The following is a 23,659-nucleotide window of genomic DNA, read 5'->3' on the forward strand; positions in this document are numbered from 1 at the left end:
AAAGAACTTTACTATTTTATTAAAATATTATTACAATTATTCAACGGGGGGAGGGGAGGCACTGTCGGTATTTACTAGTGTCGGCGCTGCCAGGTGGACATCAAGGATACATAACTTTCGACTCTCCACAGCCCATTTTGCAGTAACAGCAAGTCTTCCCTTGCTTAATGGGATATGCACTCACATTCTCTTTGAAGCTTTCAAGGTGGGAATCAAGGATATGTAGTTTGAGACTCCACAGCCTACTTAGCGGTACTTTTCAAAAGGGTCTCAATCAATCCAACACAGTTCTCAGCTTTATGATTTCCAAGGAAGAACTACTTTGACAAAACTGATCCATACCGCATTCTTCTTTGCAAGGGAGATATTGATGTGAAAAATCCTTCATTAGCAGCACATCAGATAAAATATGAAAATCTAGCAGATAATTTACGAATCGTCCTCTGTGAAGTACCGTTGTACTTCTTGAACAAAACAGTGCACATTCTGATGTGATTTGTCGTTCAAGGTGGATGAAATGATACCAAGTATTCAACTGTGTATTTAAAAATGTATTATTTTATTCCAATGTAACTTTAAGACCCAAAGCATCAACCAACTTGTCTTAGCACTCAGAATAAACAAATTCAATTACAGACAAAACATCCCAGGATTTAAAGCATTAACATCTTAGAAATAAATATTTAAAAATGAGATAACATGAAAAAGAAAATAATTTATATACATAATGATAAATTCATTGCATCATTAGATTGACACAAAGCTTGAACATCTTATGAATTTTAATCAACATTTCAAAGCTTGGCACGAAAGGATACAACACTTATCAATAATTTAAAATCTGCCCTTCGAAGGGGAAAAAATGCAGATCAAGAACGCAATACGTATCCCATTAAGCTCACTTACCACAAAATTGTCTTCTTTGGACAATTCCATTATAATAGATGCATCAATTGTTACATATAACGCATTACAAAGACTCCAAATGTAAGACTTTTCATTGCATGGTCTCTACTTGGGTATAAGACAATTAAATTTTGAAGATTTGCAGAAACAAAATTTTTGGCTCAGTAATGGACTAATTTTATGCTATGTCTTTTTATGCACGCAAAAATGTTTCAATATTTTTATAGAAACCTTCAAAATTTAACTGCATTATGTTGTAGAGTTAAACAGTTCACGCAATGAAACAAACTAACATTTAAAATCTTTGCAAAAATTGACACATTCATTACAATAGGATTGCCTTTTGTTAATAATGTTCTCTCTCAAAAAAACTGCATCATGTTAATACTTTATATCCATGGTTAATATTAAATCAATGTCAATTCAAGGAAATCATTCATTCTGCAATTCATAACCCCCAATAAACCTCCTCAAAAAGGAATTGTACTCCCTTTTATAAATGAAAATTACGTCACACATGCATTGACAGCAGCCATTTCACTGCAGTTTATTGTTGCCATGCTTTTTTTTTTTTTTTTTTTTTTGGTCCAGGCAAAATAATAAAAATATATATATATATTTTTTTTAATTTAGAGTATGGAAACAAAACAATTCAGAACAGAAAATAATGTTTTAATATATTTGCTCATCATAAATATGAAGCTCTGAACACTTTGCAGACAAATTCCACTCTAATTTCATTCATTCATCACAAGTGCATCCAACACGCTAAGTTCTTCTCCGACAGATGACTAAATTCAATGCCTTTGAAAAGGTTTTTCCTTTTGTAGATATCTGTACATTATGATTTTGGACAGACTACAATGAATATGCATAAAATTCATTTTTGAATGAGAGGTAATGTAAGAAGAGTACTGAGACCAAATGAGGCACTGTTTGTGGAAACGGACACCATGTATGAGTATTGGTTCTAGAGCATGGTTTATAAAAATCTTAACTTACAAATGGTACAAATAGGATGGAATATTAGCAATCATGAATTACTTACAGTATCGCTAGTCATTAAAGCAAAGTAATCATGCATTTTTGAACATGCAATTTTAAAAAAGCATTACTCATAAATATGGAACTATTCGATTATATCAGAATAATTTAATATAAACAAAATATATTCGTGAAACATTTCTATTTATACTAAAACTGGTTGAGTCATAACTTTATTTTTATTACTATACATGAAGGTCTGAAATTTTAAAATCTGTACATAGAAAGCAATGTACATCTTAAAAATATGCATCATATCCTTTCTTAAGGGTTGAATAAAAAATTCTAAAACTAGAAAATCAATTTTCAAGCTATCAGGAAAATGGCTTTTGCATAGATAACAGAACAAAAAAATCTTATTGCTTTATACATATCAGACATAAAATACGTCTACTTGCTGCAATTTTTATTAAATTTCCTTTCAATAAAAGCTCCATAACATTTGCAAACATATGCTATTATGTATTTGTTTCATATTTACAACTTTAAAATACAGATAAAATCATAAAATGCAATTGCAATACACTGAAAAGTATGATTTCCCAAATTCAACATCTGGGAGAAATTTTCATATTAAGAACTAAATTCTACGTTCATGCATTGTTTGTATCCTGTTTAATTTCTTCACATATTATTCACTAAATTAGTATAAAAATAAAAAATTGCAAGAAAGAAATGTTCCATAAAAAACTTTTATTAACAAGTGTGATATACAAGCTTGTTCGAGATAAGCTTGTTACTCTTAAATGATTTTGTGACATCAGTAAGCAATGGATGTAAAAGCAATGACAACTTGAGCCAAACAAAATCAAACTAGGAATAGCTTTTAAAATCATTAGGTACAGTCAAGTCTTTCAGAAAATGAGTATTTATGTTATCATTAAACAGAATTCCAAAAAAGACAAAATTAAAAAATTTGAGCATTGAACACAGGAATGTTGTTAATTGAAAAATCAACTTTCTCTCCCAGTAGAAAACCTTTACACTTTTAAACTTCATTTTTCCTATAATAATTATTTAACATCTTTGTTAATGTTACTGACATTTAATAAGCTGTAAAAATTACTAGTCAGTCAAGGTCATATTTTAAACTGTGCAGGACTGGAGTCCTACTTGCACTAAATTCAAATACGAAATGTGGGTTTGGAGAGTAATCCATTTATTCAACACGAACTCTTTATACGATAATTCATTATAAAAATGTTTCATGAAATATAATGGTAAAGCTTTGTGTTGTTGAAGCAACTAAAAGGGATAAGACTTGACTGCATCAAATAAGTAATTTGCAAAAAAGGAACACAAAAATAAATTATAAAATATAACAATCACAACTTGGAATCAAATGCAAGAATAACTATCAGAGCATTCAATTTTTAGTACTTGATAACAAATTTACAATAGTAACGGCTTCAAAAAAGTAAAAAGTGTCAGTGCAGCGATTGCATAGGGATCCTGTGGGTACAAACTACCAGGCACGACTCAAAAGCAGATGGCGATCCACTTCCTCCCATTTGGTCTCAATCTTTGTAGATCTTTTAAGTTTTGCAGTTCATATGCTGATTGGGAACAGCAAAACGTAAAGGAAAGATGATATAAAATATGCTGTACACATTATCACTCTACATGTTAGGATGAATAGATGAAGCAATGCCACTGGAAAGTTTTTTCAATCCTCGTCTCCATCATCGCCATCCCTTTTTCTTTTTTGACCACGAGGAGCTATGTAAAAAAGTAAGGAAACAGTTTAAGATGATCCAAATAAATAAATACCTTTGTGCTGGAATATAAGCGATAATTAAACACTTAAGAGTACATTTGCAAAAATTGTCGCATGATTAAAAATTGCAGGGAAATTCTATTCTCATACCTGCCAACATTCAAAGAAAAAAATCCAGTAGATTTTTTCAATGTAGCGCAATATCACTTTTTTCCATGTTATTGAGAGGAAAATAGAGATTTTTTTATTATCTCTTAAAGTGCAATCATATGCAAGTTCCTTGAGTCATATACACAGAGTTAAATTAATGAAAATATTAAATGGAAGAATAAAAGTTAAAGTAATACTTTTTGAATGAAAAGTTATTTAGGGAAAAAAAATAATTTCAATTATCTGTAAAAATTTAATCATAAGCAAGTTTTTTCAGGTCTTTAACAAGATTTAATTTATTTTTTTCGGCCCAAAGTGCCCGATAATAGCAGTCGTTTTATGTACAAGAAGAAATATTGTAATTAAGCAACATATGCTTAGCGATGAGTGCGCGAAGCGAGATCGCAAATGTAAACAAGGACTGATGTTGCCAGATTCCAATGTGCTGAAGTTTGAAATTGAGTAGGAAACTTTCAAACCATGGAGTAAAAGCGCTAAAACGATGTAAAACTTTATTTTAAAGGGGTTTATTTTTTTCATTTTCGAGAAAATCCATAAATGGAGGGATTTTTTTTAGAGATTAATAAAAACCGGGAGATTTTCAATAAAAATCGGGAGACCGGGAGAAATGTCAAAAATCCGGGAGTCTCCCGGAAAATCCAGTAGAGTTGGCAGGTATGTATTCTAATGCCAAGATATGAGCAGTTTTGACACAAAATACTTTTTCCCAAAAATAGAAACTTAAAAAATATTAAGTTTTTTTAAAGCGGGAGATTGCCCAAAACCATGTTCGACGTATGGCACGAGGGAGACTTCCAAGAGCTGCCTTTTATTACAGACCAAGGGGCAAGCAAGACCGTGGTAGGCCCAGGAAACGGTGGGGCGACCAAGAAGCCGGAACAGGCTATATGCCTAATCCTTGAAGAAGAAGATTGCCTCAAAATCTGGGAATTTTTTAGCAGCATTGTATATTCTTGATTGATACAGGCAACACAAGTCTTTGCTTGTTTAAAAAAACTTTACAGTGATGAGAGATTTTAGAGGGCAAAAAGGAGAAATAAAGCATGCTTGACAGCAGACCCATCATTGGGGGTGGACAGGAGCCATAGCTGCCCCTCCCTAAATTATAGTAATCCCACATGCAGTCGATTCCAATACCTTGAATCCTCATAACTCAAATGTTGCTTTATCTCGAAGTTTCAATTTCGTCCCAAAATAATTTTATATTTTCAATATAAAGTTGTCTCTATATCTCGAACGTACTCCTTTTAAGATAAACTTTTAAGATGGACGTTTTTTTTGCGGAAGTCTTGCTTCTATTTTATGCCTGAAAATGCAGCCAGAATAATAAATGATGCCCCCCCCCCCATCAATGCATTGCTTTGCTTACCAACTTATATGAGGAGGATAATTTATTTAAAATACTCCTTAATGCGAACGATGTATCAAGATTTCGTGAAGGTGGCCGATTCAATTGGCTACTTTTGATAAAAAAAACCTTACGATTACAAACTAATCAGCAAGTATCAGATTTTGCAAATATTTTACTGTAGTTCTCGGAAAATCTTGCTATGTTTGCAAACTTATTAACGTTTCAAGATGTGATTCTACCCAAAAAAAAAAGGAAGTTGTTAACCCCTTCCCTCTCGCTCCTGTGAAAATGTCGGGCTGGGGTTTTGATCTCCATTTCTTGCGTCTGTGATATTACCGTGCTGGGGTGTGCAATATTAATGCGACGAAATGATTAAAATCAATTCATTTCTTTTGCCCGGAACACATTTTATTTCTCTTTTTATACACTAGATGGCAGCACCAGTCGATTTTTTAAATGTATTTGCAGGGATGCAGGAAGGAAATTCGGTACTACTGTCCAGATTGTGACATTGGCCTCTGTACCTCATGCTTAGAAATTTACCACACAAGAAAAATTTACTAATCTTTACTTATAAATTACAAAAAAGATTAATAAAATTCTCTTTTAATGCTTAAAAGATGTATTTCTTAAATTTTCGCTGCTTGCTTGTTGTTTTTTCATAAAATTTTAAAATTTCAATCCAAAAAATATCAAAAATAAAAATTTGAATGAATTTGTTGTTTGTACACTTATTTTTACATAATTTTTTTAAATGAAAAAAACCCACTTTTATAACCGGTTCCTTGAAAATTATTTGATTGTTCAGGTCAGTGGTTGGAAGTAGAGCGCTACAAGTAGTGACGCTACTGTAGTAGCTACATTTTTTAGTAGTTTGTAGTGTAGTGTACTACTTTTGAAAAAAAGTAGAATAGAGAGTAGTTTGATACAAAAAAAAAAAAAGTAGTTGGTAGCAATTCTTTCACATTTTAAATCCAATGCTTTTCATTTATTTATTTTTTAAAATGCAGCAAAGTAGCGACTACTTTTTAAAAGTAGTTTGTAGTTGCTACATTTTGAAAAAATTAGTTGTAGTTAACTACATTTATAATAAAGTAGTTGTAGTGTAATTCGCTACAAAAAAAATGTAGTTTTTCCAACCATTGGTTCAGGTGTTACACAACCTTCTGTCAAAGTACTTTTTTTTAAATGTTTACTTAACAAACAGATTTTAATTGAATGTTTAATAATAATAATCTTAGCTTAAGACTTATTATCTTTCAACAAAAAAATGTTATCTTAATAAAATTAAGATAGCATTAAAAAAACTCACTTTCTTCATCTTCATCACCATCAAGATTGAAATCATTGCCTTCACTATCCTCCTGTAAAAGAATGATTGAAAACATACAGTAAGAAAAATGCTTATCATAATGAAGTACTGCAGCTTATGTTTCATTCTTTTTTTTTTTTTTTTTTTTTTGTTAATTCAAATTACAACAGGAATAGTAGAAAATGACCATAATATTTGTTGTTTCTTATCCCACTTGGCAGATAGAAACCAATTTTTTCAACTATCACATTGCAAATAAAGGTTCTATGATTCAATTTACTTTTTTAATAATCTCATCAAATCTTACAATAACATTTTTTCGTATATTATGTATAATACATATTTATCAAGTTTGACTTTTCTTTTTTGAAAATTATCTAATTTATGGTTATTTACCCAGGCCCTGTATATACCCAAAAAATATTTTACCTACTCACTGGGTACCCAATACACATAATTAATTCCTGACACAGATGAACTTAATGATGAGAGTAAGGCACCTTTAATATTTGAAAATGCTGTTTAGTTTAATTCTTTTAGGGCAGGTTTTGTTTGAAAGCATTTTATTTATTAATTTTTTTATTTATTTTTATGATTATTAATATTATAGCAGGGGTCGGAGTGGTGATTACAAAAATTTTGGGACACAATTAACATTTTAGGACATTTTTAGGACAACAAATATCAAGTTTCTTTTTAAACTTTAAATGTAATTTATAAGCTTAATTTTTGTGGCAAATGATAAAAAGTTTCAAATTCAATCTTGAAAACCTATAGGGTCCTTCAAGTTTGTAAATTTAAATTTTACCTTATTTACTGGAGAAAAAGCTATATCGAAATCAAACTTCTATTGATTGCCATAGCAACTGGGGTATTTATAGCATCTCCTGCAAGTGTGGACTTGGTTACGTTGGACAGACTAAACGTGCTTTTGCTCTTAAGTACCGTCTGAAAGAGCATGAAAATTATGTTAAACATAAAGAACTTGTTTGTTTTTCCATCGCTCAGCATTGTTGGACTTCTGGTCACTGTTTCGATTTTTCATCTGCAAAGATTAATGGCTTACTATATTTGGAAAAATTCTCATTCTCTTGTCAATGATTTCTCCAGCACTCCTTTTTTTCATGAAATTTGGAAGCAATTTCTATAATAATTTCCGTTTCTTTGTTGTCTTTCACTCTTTTTGTCTCCTGGCTTCTGATTGGTTGTCTCTTCCCCTTGCTCTGAGCCCAGGGTGACATGCTGTTTGCTGATTGGTTATTTGCAGTCTTGTGTAGTGAATTCCTATTGGATAGCCTTTTTTGGTATAAATACCGGTGTCCAGTTGGTTGTTGTCAGTTCTCTCGCGACTTTCAGTTGTGTTGGTGAGCTTTTTGCACTGATGAAGTACTCCATGGTAGCATCAAAATAGCTACATGCTGTATTTTCTTAAAAATTTGTGCTTTATTTACGTTGGTTCTTCACTTTAATCAGCTTAAAATTGAGCATATGTTTCAGTTAACTGCATCTCCCCCCCCCCTTCTCTAGAAAAAAAAAGCAGCAGCGGCAGCATAGGTTTTTCTCTTTATTTTTTAGACAAAATTTCTATGGGTCTATGAAGTTTATTTTATCCTAAAACTAGCTGTACCTGCATGGCGATGCCCGTGCTAAGAATTTAAAGGAAGTCCGTTGAATTTAAAAAATCCACGCTCCTACCCCCTGTTTTTACGCCAAGTTTGCCGTCTAAGGCGGCCGTTTAAATAAACATGGCAACGGTATTAATTAATCAATATCTATCTTTTTTGTATTTTCTATACCTATTTCCAGTTGCGTTTTGTGTCAATCACCTTTTTATGCCAAAATTGCTGTACGCAAATATGTAACATAAAATAGATACAGCAAAACGGCCCGCGGAAGCGACCGTGCTACAGTAACCCACCCAATTAGCGAGCGTAACAAACTCTGGCCGATAAGCAATTGTGATTAAAAAGCACGGTACATCTAGGACAAAAGGGAAATCCCGTGTCCTGTACGAAAAAAGATTCAACTCCCCAGCAGAAAAACAACAATTAAAAAACATGATACATCTAGGACAAAAAGGGAATCCCGTACCCCCCTATGAAATATTTAACTATTGAAAAGTTGCCGTTTGAGAAAAGGAAAAAAAATCCTCTAGAACCCCCCCCCCCCTTTTTCAGAAAGAAATACCTAATTTTTTTCGGTCATCATATTTAAAATTAAATTCCTTACACTATGGTACAAAAATTTTTTCCTGGTGCTATATTGGTTAAGGGTCAGTAACGAATGAAACACAAAAACGGGCTAAAAACCACATAAAACATTTAATTAAGAAAAAACTAATTAGAAATTTAGAATTTGGGCTTTATCATAAAGAAAAGTTTTATATTTAGGCTGAATTTAATGTTTCTGTGCAAGTAGGGAATAAAATAATAAAAAATTTAAGAATTTTAAGACAAAACTCAAAATTTTAGGACAAAATTTGAAATTTTAGGACTTTTAGGACAACTCCTACTCTTGTTAAAGTTAAAATGACACTGGCTTCAACACTTGACTGAAAGAATGATTTAAAAATTGGTGTCCCCAAACGAAGAGTTAAAAAATAGCTGCAAATAATGAGAACTACATTTGACTTACATCATCATCACCATCTTCATCATCTAAATCTTCTTCATCCTCTTCATCTTCAACATTGACATCATCATCATCTTGTTCATCTAAGTAAATAAAATATAAAACGATTTGTTTATTTTGGTTAAAACAGATTCTTTTTTCTTTATTAGTTAAAAGATAACAAACCTTCTTCCTCCTCATCTTCATCTTCACTGTCCACATCTTCGTGAGCATTTTCATCATCATCATCTTCATTTGCTAAAGATGACGCTTTAAGAGATCATGTTAGGAATATTAGGACGATAAAATTGCCAACTATATTATGGTTACAGAAAACTCTGAACACAATAATGCAGAAAGAGACGAAACAAATGTTGCTTTAAAGCAGGCAGGGTTCGAAAAATCATGATATTTTCGAAAATATCCAACATTTTGAATATATATCGGATATTTTGATATGTATCCGATATTTTCACAAAATAGCAAATGCATCCTCAAATCATTTTTTCTTATATTATAATTACAATATGTAGACTTAAAAATAAGGTTTCTTTCATTATTTATATATAATATCTCGTGTTACGTCTCTATCAATTTTAAAGGAGCTAATTTGGCATTAGCTGGTTTACTCATTTTTTCTTCTGTTAGCTACTTGTACAGTTAGATGATTCATCAGAAATAAATAATATGCATTAGTCGGTGCGGTGCACAGTCGAAAGACATTTACATTTTTGCTGAGCAATGTTTAACATTTAATTAGGCACTTTTTATATGAATTCAAATTGTTACATTACTAATAATTTATGAATATAAAATACAAGTAAAAAAGGAATATTGTATTACTTTGTTATATTATTGATGCATTAATACATCATAAAAATGTAGTACATAACTTTTTGTTTATTTTTAATAATAAATGAACAATATTACTATGATTTATATACTTTTTATATTGAAAACACTGTAGTTGAAAAATTAATTATCGGATGTATATCGTGAATTATATCATGATATGTATTGGCGAACCCTGAGCAGGGGCATAGAAAAAATTTCAAGAAAAGCATGAATGTTTAAAAAAATAAATAAAGCCAACTATATTTTTCTTTGTAAGACTTCAAGAATTCTTGACTTTGGCATGTTTCAGGCGTTAATGGATGATCGACAGCGCTAATCAATCGAATGGCTTCTAGAGAATCGAAACGAATGACTGCCTTTTCAAATTTGGAATTGCTTGCTAATAACTGCTTTAAGGCTATATGCATCACCACAACTTCACTGTCCAAAGAGATACCAATAAAAGTCTGCAGGAGCATAGAATGAGCAGACGAGAAGCAGTTACAATTTCCCCCCTGCACTGGAAAGGACTGCTTTGCCGCTCATTTGAAGCGAATAGGTATCTTAACCAATATACCTTGCTCACTTCGTTATTCTGGAGAAGAAATGGACAGGAACTACAGTGAAACCTCCGAATAGCGGACAGTCAAGGGACCAGAAGTTTTGTCCGTTATTGGAAGGTGTCCGCTATTAGGAGGAATTACTTACTTTACCTTTTTCAAAATGGGCTGTTGTTCCCTTTGTAGAACACAATCGAAACAATTGCGAAAGGTTTACTACATTTTACGTCAAGTGTAATTAATCTTTTTTTTTTCTTAATTAAGGTATACTGACAGCACACACTTGTCTTAAAAAGCATTTAATCAATTAAAGTAAACAGTTAAAACAGTTTGACATCTCTTTTTTGCATTACCAACGGCGGCGATTCGGCCGAGCAACCCCCCTCCCCCCACACATTTTTTTATGGTTAATTTATTTATTTTATCTCGAGTATCACTATTTCATGATTGACAGTTGGCAATATGACCTTGAATATGGGCAAATCTTTTTCATATCTAAAAATTAAACAACCCAACGAAACCACGGCACCATAAAGCCGACTACTACCGGCGCCGGTCTGCTCAATTGCATCTCCCGGGAGCCCCAGTTAGAAAAAGCGCCCAGTTTCCTCTTTTTTATCTTAACTTTTGAATAGTTATTGTGTATAAAATTCATTAAAATCTTTGAAAAAACGTTCGTTAATTGTTAGACCTGACATCAGTTTTCACTTATCTGCTTCAATACTCTCAAAACTAGCCGTTACAAAATTATGACTTTTATTTTCTTTTTCATTTTTTGCTGCCCGCAAAAAGTACCATGCCTTTTAGTTCCTTTTTTTTCCTGCCCCCAACTTTTAAGCCCCAAACGCTGCATCTGCCCATTACCACCCTTTTAATTCCAAGAAACAGTAATAAGGAAATTGACGAGGGGGGGTATCAGTTGTGGAGGATGAAAAGCTTTGTAAGGCAAGCAAGTTACTAAGATATTCTGTGAAAAGAAAAAAAAACGGAAGTGCTACGATCGCAAGGAAAATTTTTTGTGAAATAACTGTCCGTTATTCGGAGTGTCCGTTATTCAGAGTGAATTACATGGAATGGCCTATATTGAGGGACTGGGACTTGCAAAAATGCCCGTTAATTAGAGGTGTCCGTTATTCGGGAGTGTCCGTTAAGGGAGGTTTCACTGTATCTGCTTGGTCGTGGAGATAGCTGTTTTTCACAGGATAGGAGATATTGGGAGACAAGCTCACTTCTAAGGCAATGGCTTAGGTCTTGCGTTAAGTGTTCTATTGGTTGAGGACCCGTGCTTTAGGGGGACGTTGAGAGACAACAAACTTTTAATTTAAAACATGGATGTTTCAAATTGATACATTAAATTTGAAGTTTATACTTGAACTGGTTCCTCAAAGTAGTTGTAGAAGGATTTATCACTCGATCAACTGATACAGCAGATTCTATCTACTACACTATATTTAATAAATGCAAAGTTTCAAACCTTGAAGTTCTTCAAAGTTAAGAATTCAGCACAAAAAAATAAATTATGAATTATCTTTCAATCAGAGTTTAAACAAAATCAATTGAATATTTACCATCTTCATCATCTGCTTCTGAATCATCAGCTTCTTTGTCTTCCCTATCATAACCATCAAGATACTTTAAACTACTAATTAGGCCAAATACTTCATCTCTGTAGTTCTCGACATTTGTAACTTCACAATTGAACAAGTCCAAACTTTTTAAATTTTTGAATTCCTCCTAAAAACCATTTTTATAATGTAAGTATGTGGTCAGACAAGATAAGATCTGCACAAAACAATGCCAAATACTATTATTAAAATGTCAGTTTTGAATAACCAGTACAGTAAAACCTGTAAAGTTGACCACCCTTGTAAGTTGATCACCTGTCTATTTTGACCACCAATATGCACCAAATTTGGCTGTGAATCATAACAAACTCTTTGTAAGTTGACCACTAAAGTAGTGGTCAACTTACACAGGTTTCATTGTACTTTAACTACTTGAACGGCTGTGACATAATATGATACGGCTGTGACATCATACCTTCAGATTGTTTGGTTTATCTACCCAACACTCGGGTTTCTCCCTTTAAGGGGTGGGAGGGATAATACACTTCATGGACAGTAGAGCATGTAGAAACCTGCAGTAATCTTTTGTAAGACTGCATTAACTACTGTCCATCCAGGAATTATTGAATCATCAGACAATCATACAGACCAAGAGTCTTTTCGAACAAATAATACATTTTCTTACAATGGAGCTATTTGTAACTTCGAATAAAACATGTAAATATCTCAAAAACCAAGAAAGACATTTCAATCAAACTAAACAGGACTAATTATACTGAGAGATATTTGGAACCCAAAAAAGGTTTTTTACATTGTCTAAATACTAAGCTGCCTTCCCCACTTGATCAAGCTTCTCACTTTTTACACAAGTTAAATTAAATTAAACTATTTACTTACTACTGACTGTTTAATGTCAGTCACATTAGCACTTTTTGGTTAAAGTTTTAGGTGTGTAAGATATGTAAAATTCCAGGAAATTTCGAGGCAGTGGAATAAATAGTTTTTTCCCCCTCAAAAGATAATTTTACATTAAAAAATTTATTTAATAGCTGTATTTTCTTTTTAAAAAAACATTAAATATGCAAATGTTTAAAGATACTTTTTTTCACAGTAACTTTTGCTTTCTTATACATATAACTATTAAAAAAATTAGCCAAAAGCTTTTTTTTTTTTTGACAAAACACCAAAAATTATATAGATTAAGTCAAATCAATCAACCACTGATTTTGGGTTATACTTTTATTTTCTTTCTACAAATTTTGAGATTTTATCATGCATTCGTTTATGTGTCAGATCAAATGTAATTACAGTAACCCTTCGTCATATCGCTCATTCAAACATTTTTTTTTTCTTCCACCCGAAAAATTAAATGGAAAAAAGGTTGCTGTTATTTTAACATCACTGAAAATAAAAAGGTATATTTCTCAGAAAAAGTATTTTCTCCTGTTTTAAGTCAATGAACAAAATTGACATGTTTGCCATGCCATTAATGCGTTGGCTGTAATTTTCTATTTGTATTTCACCAAAAAACAAGAGAAAATAGTCCATAATTATTTATTTTAAATAAGAAAATCTAGCAGATTAATTTTCTTTTGCTTTTAAGAAAATCGTCGTAACATGATAAATAAATGAATCTTTTGTTGGTGTACATGTCATTAATTTATACATTAATTGAACCGTTACTTTTTATGACCTTGGTTACATCAAGTTTTCAGATACGTCACTCTTTTCTGTTTTTCGGCAAATGCGATATGATAAAGGGATACTGTATATTAAAAATTTTAAACATTCCTACTAATTGACACTATCGATATACTAATTTAGTTTAGTGTTACAAAGTTAATTTAAAAAAGTAGCAGAAAATGCTTTGGTATACAGGAAAATTAAATTGTATTAACAAAATTAGTGTTCATGTAGGATACTGAACATAAATTTTAAAAAAAAAAAACATTAAAATGCATGCATTATAAATTTATGAATACATAATTTTCGGCAAAAAAAAAAAAAAATACTTTGGTTTTCACCCATATTTTTTTTTTTTTCTTTTTTTTTTTTACTATTCCCAACTGTGACATTAACACATATTTGAGTCCTCCATAGAAACCTTATTTCAGAGACGTGGTCATTTTTACTTTGCATGTTGAATTCATTGTTCCAAAATTTTGATATATATCGATTAATATTAATTTTTTCGAAGTAATTTTCAGTGCTAAACAGTGTTGCAAGATTTAAATATTTTTTAAAATATTCTATTGTTTAAATTTAATTACATATGGGTTTTTTGTTTCATTTCTTAACTCATATGCAACTGTTGTGATAAAATACAATAAACATATAAGCCTCAACTGAGCAGACAAAAATAAAAATTTGAATATCTGATGCATAATATTTGGGAAGTGATTAACTAGATTGGACCAAAAAAGTTTTTTTTCTTATTTTTATTTTTAAGTTAAAGAACCTACCAAAGGTTTTAGTGTTTCAATGTCTTTTATTTTATTTCCACTGAGGTTAAGGTGTGTTAACTTCGGACTTCCATGCAACCAAGTGAGACCACCAGAGATGCGATTATCACTGAGTTCCAACTGCAAAAGATAACACAGTTAAGAAACAAAAATTTCATTATGAATGCTGATGCAAAATATCCAATAGAAAAGAGTTACCTACTAACGAAAAAAAAACTTACTTTCTTTAAATTTGGCAATTTAGGAAAACCTTTCAAACTTATAAGTCCAACATTTATTAAACTCAAAGATTCAAGATTAGAAAATTCTTCTGTTAAACCGACAATTTGTGTGCTCCGGCAGTTATCAAGATTCAAATCTTTTATCTGAAAAAAAAAAATAGTTATTATGGTCCATAAAACATAACAAAATTAGCAACAGCAACCATATCCAATCAAGAATGAGTCATCTGGCATTGACAACCTGGAACATCATATTTCAGATATCAGTAATGTAATATTCATAATTTGAGCTAAGAAGCAGAATTTTCAATTTTTGAACACCAGGTTAAAGCTCTAGATTAGAGGTCATTAGTCGCCAACAGGTGACCATTTCATTGAAAATGACAACCAAAGAATCAAGTCTCTGTTGCCAAAAGTAGCGACCTTATGTTTCTTGATTTGTTAAAAATAACATTCTGCTATGACAATATGTTTCCAATCTTATTTGGACTGTTCTCGAGTCAGCAGTAATCATTCAAAAAATTTTCAACAAATATTTTCTTTTTTTTTTTTTGCCGTTCATTTCAGACTGAATGTATTTTCAATTCAAAAAACAAAATCCATAATTCCCGACTTTTTTACTAACACAAAAAAACTTGAAATTTGTGCTACGAAAACTCAAAGAGATATTCGAGTTTAAAGTTTTAAGGGACCATACAGAAGATGAGAGGGGAACTTATCGCCCTTTCAGAAGAATGACAGGTAGTCGAAGTAAAACTAGTATGTTGTGGCCATCACGAAACTTTCTTCTATATTTTTCTTTTTTTTTCTGATCCCTCCCCATGCTTGACGAGGAAGCAATATTCCCAATGAAAACAAAATTACAGATGCAAAAACTTGACGACCATCCCAATGTCTGAATTATTGCAAAAGCAAAGCAAAGAGCGAAAATTGAAAGTTATTTTAAAAGCCTTGCTTGAATTAATTACAAATATTTTATTTGTTGACAAACATAAGATGGCAACAGTTAAAAATTTTAAATCATTGAGATAATATTTCCGATCATTTCCATGCAATTAAAATCACGGGAAATACGCAGACGACAATCTATTACGATTTATCTTTCTTATTGTTGCATTAATAAAACTATTTTTATTCAAAAAAAAAAAATCAACACCTCTTGGAGCGATTGGCGTCAAAATTGAACCAAAGCTTGTTTACATATGGATTCACATATATTCCAAATTTCAACCAGAACGTAGCATTACTTCTTGAGCTAGGGCACTCACAATGGGAAAAAAGAACGGCCGATTGCGCTACCCCCTTTTCAGCTGTTGACACCAAAATAAAATCAGCTCTTATACCCACTAAGGACTACTTGCCAATAAATTTTTCTTTCATTCCGTTCATTATTTCTTGAGATACAGCAGTCACAATTGACGACGAAAAACGTTCCATAGCTCAACCCCCGTTTGAGTTATTGACACCAAAACTGAATCAGCACCTGTTTCTGTTACTGGCAACATATGGACCAAATTTTGTTTGATTCCGCCAGTTACTTCCTGAGGAATAGCAATCACGCGTAACTCAAAAAACGTCCCATTGCTCCACCCCCCTTGGAGGAATTCGCGCCAAAAACCAATGGGCACAAGTTCACATAGGGGCACATATGTGTACCAAATTTCGTTCGATTTCATGCGGTAGTTTTTGCTGTAGAGCGGCCACAAAAAACTGGACACACACAGACGTGACACACACACATACACACACACACACAGACAGACAGACATTTTCCAAAAATAGTCGAAATGGACTCAGCACACCTCAAAACGTTCGAATCCGTCAAAATTCGAAATTCGAAAATTTGCACGAATCCAATACTTTCTTCTATATATTAGATATAGAAGAAAGTAAAAAACAAAGTATTTATATTTTTCATTGCTATTCAAAAACAAATGCAAATGTTATGCCATATTGCACAAAAACACTACAAACTTCGAACAATTTGAAAAACCACTCTATGCACAAATATAATTTTAAACCCTTTTTAATCGCTGTATATCCCACCCAAAAGGTGTTATTGAAGGGGAGTGTAAAGTGGTGTAAGTCACCAAACACTGCTTTTCGTGTAAGTTTCGTTTCATTTTTCAATGAAGATTATTTCTTTAAATATAAGTAAGAGGACCTAGGATCCATATAAAAAGTTAAATTCTGTATTTTTCGACTGATTTTCTACTTTTGCTTCAAACTTTCAATATCTTAACTCTGATTCTGATTTTGAACATTTTTGGAATTGGAAGTGTGCACCTAGGACTAACGATTGCGAAAATAGAGGTCTTGCAGTTAAAACGGAACACCATGTATATATTTATACTTGAATGTTCACCCCTCCATTGAATAAATATTCAATATAAAACATAACTTTGGCACATTTTATTCTGTTTTTTTATATTTTATCACAAAATAGTTAAGACACCTTCGGACTCAATGCTTTTGGAAAGGACAGTAAAAACCACAGTATTTACCATGGTTTCCACAGTAGTATCCAAAACCTTGCCAACCTTGCTTGATACATATTGTCACCTCAGAGCAACAGTAAGATATCTTATCTCAGAAATAACCACTAATGTTACTGTTGCTCTGAGACGATGAAAATATACATATATCTATACACACCATACACAAATCTATAAAATTTCCTAAATGCAGGGGGGGAGGTGCAATCAACTCTGATGCCTTATTTCAAGTTAATTATATTTTTAAATTTTTAATACATCAAAAAAGTCAGCCGTATAGAATTCTAAATACTATCAATTTTTTCAAATTATCAACACACAGTTTTCTTATAAATACAAAAGGAATTTTTTTTAAAAATAATACTTTTTATAAAAATTAGAACTTTTCATTTATTTTCATGGAACTAACAATTTTAAAAATAATGAGCCAATTTCTCAATAGTGATTCTCGATTCGCTACATAGGGCGCTCATACGGGGGAGGGGGGGGGGGGCAACTGTCCCCTCACTTCCAAAAGTAAAGCAGCCTTGCCCTCTCACTTTTTAGAGTTCAAAATAACGATTGAGAAATATTTTTTGCTTGATGAATTAATATATTTCTCAAAAATAAAAGCCAAAAATCAAAGTAATGGGGTTTTTTTCGTATTTTTCCCATAAGAATAAAATTTAGAATCAGAAGGAGAAAGTCTATGATGGCCATCTATTCTAAACTTTATGGCCATGTTCCACATTTTCAAAGGTCATTTTATCATTAATGTTAAACATAAAAATTGAAGTCTAATATTACAGAGAAAAAAAACTTTCGTAGCTCCGCTTCTTAACTCTTCACACCTCTTTTGACTCCCTCTTTTTTTTTTTATTTTTTTGCACCAGCTGCCTATGATTCTTATTAATTGTAATAGAATTAATTTTTATTTGAAACCACTAACACAGTGGTGCCCAACCTACGGCCCACAAAACTGATCCATGAGGCCTGTTAATGATTTTAATGTGAGGCAAGGCCCTCAGACAGAAAATGGTTGGACAAAATTCTTGTTACAAAGGGTCCCTTAAAGTTCATTGTTAAAAAGGATTTCATGTTTTCACAGTTCAACATATCAATTTGTTAGGAACTATAAAATTAATATCTCGAGAAAAACTTGATCAGAAACTAACATTAGTATTGACTAAAAATTAATCCGGAGGTGCTTTAAATTGGACCTTTGAAATTCCATTTTCATGCATTTTGCTGCCATTGAGAAGAAAATCAGACCCGTCATAAATGTAAGAAATTTTAACAAAAACACAACCGTCTGTAATGAGTTATCGACTTAAATTTTACATATTATAGCAGATAGTATTTTTTATTTTATCTGTGTAAAACATCTAGGTCTCTTTATTAACAGAATTTCTTGAACTTCTCCAAACTTTAAAGGAAAGAAGGTGGTGCTTTAATGGTCAGAATGCAATTAAAACTTTATATTTACAATTAATCAGTGCACTCAGAATTCATTTTTGTTGACAAAAACAGGGTACCTTACTCGGAACTTTGAAGCTACAGTTCATATTAATCAATTTGAATGCTGTAAAACCAAATATACTGCAGAATAGCAACCTTAGACACATCATACTATTTCTGATTTATTTTCTATAAATACTTCCAACTACAACAAACATCTTTCAACACAGAAAAATAAAAAACATTTTTCAATGCACTTTTACCCATTCAAAAATAGCTTATTTGGCACATCAAATATGCGAATTATGTACATTTTTGAAACAATTTCAATAAATAATTTACAAACTTCAAATTGAAAACAGATAATATTTTTAATTGGATACCTTGGGGACAATATTTTCCAATTATATTACCAGGATTGAAATTTTTAAAAAAGTTCATTTTCAAGTTTTAATCGTACCAAATAAGTTCTTCACGAAACGCGGCTACTTTTGCAAATTTAAAATTACCTAATGGCTAGAAAATAGAACATAACCCCAGTAAACTTAATAATTCAATGAATATAAAAATCAAAATAATATCATAATTTAAGTCTTGATCATTGATCATTCATACGCGCAAAGACCTTAATTTTAAAAAGTTTAAATATCTTCATGCCTCCACCCCCTCCCCGTACACCATTTTCCTTCTAATAAACAACAGGCAACTTCACATAAACATTGCTTCTTCAGCAATAATCAGCAGAACTGAATTTTATGTTACAGAATTTTTAGCCATCCATTTTATTCCGACAACATGTCGGCTTATCTTATAAAAATGCTCAAATTACGTTTAATTCTTACGCTACGCTGCATCCCCAACTCATGTGGGAAACATATTTAGAGAAGCAACGACTGAAGTAAAATGCAATATAAATTAAATTATCGAAGTAAAAAACACACCACAAAAATTTAAACTCATAATTAATACCAAAATGCTTCGATCTGCTGCCTCAGAAAAGCATTAAAAAAACATCTAAGCTATAATCAGAATTCAGCGGTGGGCTCGCGCCTATTTTTGAACGCACATCAGTATGGAGGCACGGGACTCGCCATTGCTAACAAATGTACATCACGTTAGTTTAGAAGTCCAAGAATTAAAAACAATCATCAGGAGAATAATTAATCGTTCGGAAAAAAATAATAAAATTTTATCAACAAGTTTTGCATTGAAAAACATTACCACTGAAGGACTCCTTCCCCGTTTTTCTAACTCAATCCTCTTCTCCATGTTGCCGATTTTGAAGACTTGCAAAAGCGCGTAAAAAGCGTTGCTCACTTGTTCAACAAGACAGGGGTAGACGTTGCCAGTTTGAAAGTACCTAAAGTTATTCTCAAGTGGATTTTAAACATTATATCGTTTTAAAAATTTTAAATTTATTTAAGTTTAGAAATTTGTATGCGAAATATTCTCTAAAAATATTTTTTGCTTTATCAAAAGTGATCCAGGTGCCTGAGATGACGTATTTCGCGGGGTTTCAGTAAAGAAGTGCAATTTATTATTTTTTTGTAAAAAGTTTGAAAGAAACAAAAAAAAAAAAAAACTGTGACCCACTTTCCTCAATCAACTCTAATTTGAATTCTGGAACTTTGAATTCAAATTATGTTTTTCGCAATCAAGAGTTGCGACAAGACCCTACTCATTGGAGTAATTTTTTCTAGAAATGCCCCCCCCCCCCTTCCCCCAAGCATATCCTCCCTTTTGGGTGGTTACGTGTGTATAGTTGAGTGTGTGTGAGCTTATGTGTGTGCACGTAGGTGTATGTGAGTGTTTGTGTGTAAAGGTGCGCGTGTGTGTGAGTGCGTATGTGGGTATGAGCATGCGTGTGTAGGACACACACATGGACGCCACTGTCCAGCAGAAGTGGATTCTGGGGGACAAGGATCAGGACCAGAGGAGTCGCGAAGGTGGGCGGTGGTGCTGCAGAGGCCCCTGATCCAAGCTGAAAAAGGAACCACAACGCCAAATACCGTCAAATGAGAACAATAACAATCGTGATTGCTCAAAAAAAATTAATGGGATTTTTTTTTGGGGGGGGGGGGGGTTGATAACAAAAATTGTGAATTTACTTGAAAGATTATCACGAGCTAAGGTAAGTAAAGAAACTGAAAAACACAGAATGAGGAAAAATTCGCACCTCCACCGTTCGAATACGATAATACCTTGCGGTGATTTACAAAATTAAAGAAAAAGGTAACACATTGCGTTCCACGTGTGTCTGTTGGCAGTGGCGTAGCGCGGGGGGGTCAAAGGGGGCACTCGCCCCGGGCGGCACTTTGCTTGGGGCGGCAAATTCTGAAAACACAACATTAACATCGAAAAGGCTTTTTTTTTTAAATTAAGACGGCGTTTTGTTAGGGATGTATCACTAAATCAACATCAAAATGTTTTTTTTTACTCTTCAGTTCTCGTTGAGGCACGAGCATGAAATAATGGATACTGACATGCATGCGGACCATTATCATTGGCACTGACATAAAAAGAGGAGAAGAGAGAGGACAATCTCGTTGGAGAGGATTATAAATCACAAAAATCGACAAGCAGGCAGGGGCGGACTGGATCCCCCAAGAGGGCGCCAACCTTAACTTCGAAAGAACCACGAAAGAACTGAGGTTCAAGGGTGCAAAGGCTTTAAAGGTGCAAAAATAAACGAAAGCGCACAGGTTTGAGGGCGTGAAAAAACGAAGGCGCACAGGTTAAAGGGCGCCAAAAATAATGTATATAAATTCGCACAGGTTTGAGGGAGCCAAAAAAAAACGAAGGCACACAGAGGACGTTCGAGGACGCATCGACCCGAGGGCCAGTCCGCCCCTGCAAGCAGTCACTGCCTTAACTAACGTGATTGCGCCTTCACGTGTTTCCCTTGACGGGACTAAAAAACCTTATGCGCCCTCGGTTTTTTTTTTTTGGGGGGGGGGGTGCGCCCTTTTCTCCTGAAGCTTCTTTTTTTTTTCATTTTATTTAATTTGTGCCTTCGAACGCGTGCGCCTTCGGTTTTTTGGGTCTTTGATCCTGAGCTCTTTTTTTTCGCTCTCAAACCTGAGCGCTTTTTTTTTTTTTTTGCGCCCTCGAATCTTTTTCTTTTTTTTTCTTTTCATTTTATTTTATTTGTGCCATCGAAGATGTGAACTTTCGGTTGTTTTCCCCTTTTTTTTCGCTCTCCCCTCGAACCTGTGCGCCTGTTTTTGCGCCCTTAAACATGAGCGCCTTCTCGCTTTTTTTTTTTTTTTTTTTTTTTTTTTGCGTCCTTGAACATGTGCGCCTTCTTTTATTTTTATTTTAGTTTTTTTTTTTTTTTTTTGCGTCCTTGATCTCCTGAGCGCCTCCGTTTTTTTTTCTTCACTCTCAACCCTGAGCACCCCCCCCCCCCCCCGTCCTGGAACCTTTTTTCCTTTTTTTTTTCATTTGTGCCATCAAAAGTGTGCGCCTTCGTTTTCTTTTCTCTGTGCCCTCTACTCGAACCTGTGCGCATGTTTCTTTTTGCTCTCTCAAACCTGTGCGACTTTTTTCATTTGGCCCTTTGAACTTGTGCGCCTTTGTGTCTTTTTTTGGGGGGGGGGGGCTTTGAGAGCCAAGGTTGGCGCCCTTTTAGGGGACCTAGTCCGGCCCTGGTAGAAAGATCCATGTTTGAGTCCAAAACATAAATTTCGAATTAAAAAAGAACTATTCATCGATATTTTTCCGAAAATTTCTACAAACCTTCCCAGCACTAACCTACATAAACTAAAAATTTTGACGAAATCGGTCCAGTAGTTTCTGAATTTACCCCGTACATATACATTTGGATTTTGTGTTTTACTTATATAAAGAAGATATTAACGCTAAATTATAGGCGCACTTAATTTCATTCGTAATCTTCAGTGGGATCGTAACTTCAATAAATATTCATGATCCGTGAAGGTTTGTGACTGAAGATCTGTGATGCGACTTATATCCAACATTCGGTGCTTCAAGATTTACTATTTCTTAAAATTTATATTTATTTCATTTTAATTATTTATTTATTTATATTTATTTTTAGTATTATTATTTTTTTTCAACCTGAACTTTTCTTCGGACATGGGGCTCATAGAGGTGAAGCCGATACTTGGATTTTACATCAAAAAGTAAATGATTGTACATCAAAAAGTACAATCGATGACAAACTGTGGAAAAAACAGTTCGGTTTGATGAATTTTTTAATATTTTAGGGGGGATTACCACCCTGAGAGGGTCCCTCCTTGCTACAAATGCTCATCTTTTTAAACTTTTCTTTTTTCTAGTCCCCCAGAAGAATTTTATTAATATAATGCTCCCTCCCACTCCAAATAAAAACATTGGCTAAGAAAAAATTGGGAGGGGTAGAAGGTTGATATCCAGAATTCCAAAACGGGGTGGGTAATAGGGGGAAGTAGTGGTCATATTTGCAGGTTCGGATTTATAAATTTTGGACCCCCTGCAACTAAATCAGCAGGGCCTCTCCCCAGAGGCCAGCAGTGTATATTTGCAACGTTAATAAGTTTTAGTGCTAGTTTTTTTTTTTCTTTTTTTTTTTTTCAGTTTCTTGGGTCGTCGGGTCCTTTAATACCGTGCCACCCCCCCTCCCCACCGCGGGGTCTGCGAGTACGCAGCCTGCATATTTGGGTTCAGGGGTTCATTTTTAAAAACGACATTTTATACAACATTTTACAGAAACGACTGATACAATCGATATTGTTAGTGTTGATAAAGAATTACCGTTAATGAAAAGTAGAAAATTAAAATTCTAGGTTAAGAAAAAAAATCTTTTCAAGTATAAAAACTGTATCGATTAGGTACTTTATATATATATATATTTTTTTCCTTCTTCTTTTCAATAAAAGGTTTAAGAAATACTACCAGTATACACCGTTTTAGATCATGTTTTAAATGTTTTTATCCAGGGATAGTTAAGAATTTTAAAAATCCCCGACTGAG

At 33.1% G+C, this 23,659-nt stretch overlaps 1 protein-coding gene across 2 annotated transcripts; it reads right to left on the reverse strand.

Annotated features, from left to right (window-relative positions):
* Positions 1 to 538: 538 nt before the first annotated feature.
* Positions 539 to 20,026, reverse strand: LOC129216934 (acidic leucine-rich nuclear phosphoprotein 32 family member A-like). Of its 2 annotated transcripts, none has more exons than XM_054851152.1 (8): positions 19,907 to 20,026; positions 14,754 to 14,897; positions 14,533 to 14,652; positions 12,074 to 12,239; positions 9,298 to 9,369; positions 9,136 to 9,215; positions 6,502 to 6,553; positions 539 to 3,669 (listed from the first exon to the last, which is right to left on the reverse strand). In XM_054851152.1, exons 1-8 carry the CDS (start codon positions 19,952 to 19,954, stop codon positions 3,617 to 3,619), a joined length of 735 nt encoding a protein of 244 aa, XP_054707127.1. In that variant the 5' UTR covers positions 19,955 to 20,026; the 3' UTR covers positions 539 to 3,616. The 2 variants fall into 2 exon arrangements, with proteins under 2 accessions (XP_054707127.1, XP_054707126.1); XM_054851151.1 differs by having other exon boundaries at positions 9,298 to 9,381.
* Positions 20,027 to 23,659: the final 3,633 nt, after the last annotated feature.

Source organism: Uloborus diversus, chromosome 2 (assembly GCF_026930045.1).
Source record: "Uloborus diversus isolate 005 chromosome 2, Udiv.v.3.1, whole genome shotgun sequence".
NCBI lineage: Eukaryota > Metazoa > Arthropoda > Arachnida > Araneae > Uloboridae > Uloborus > Uloborus diversus.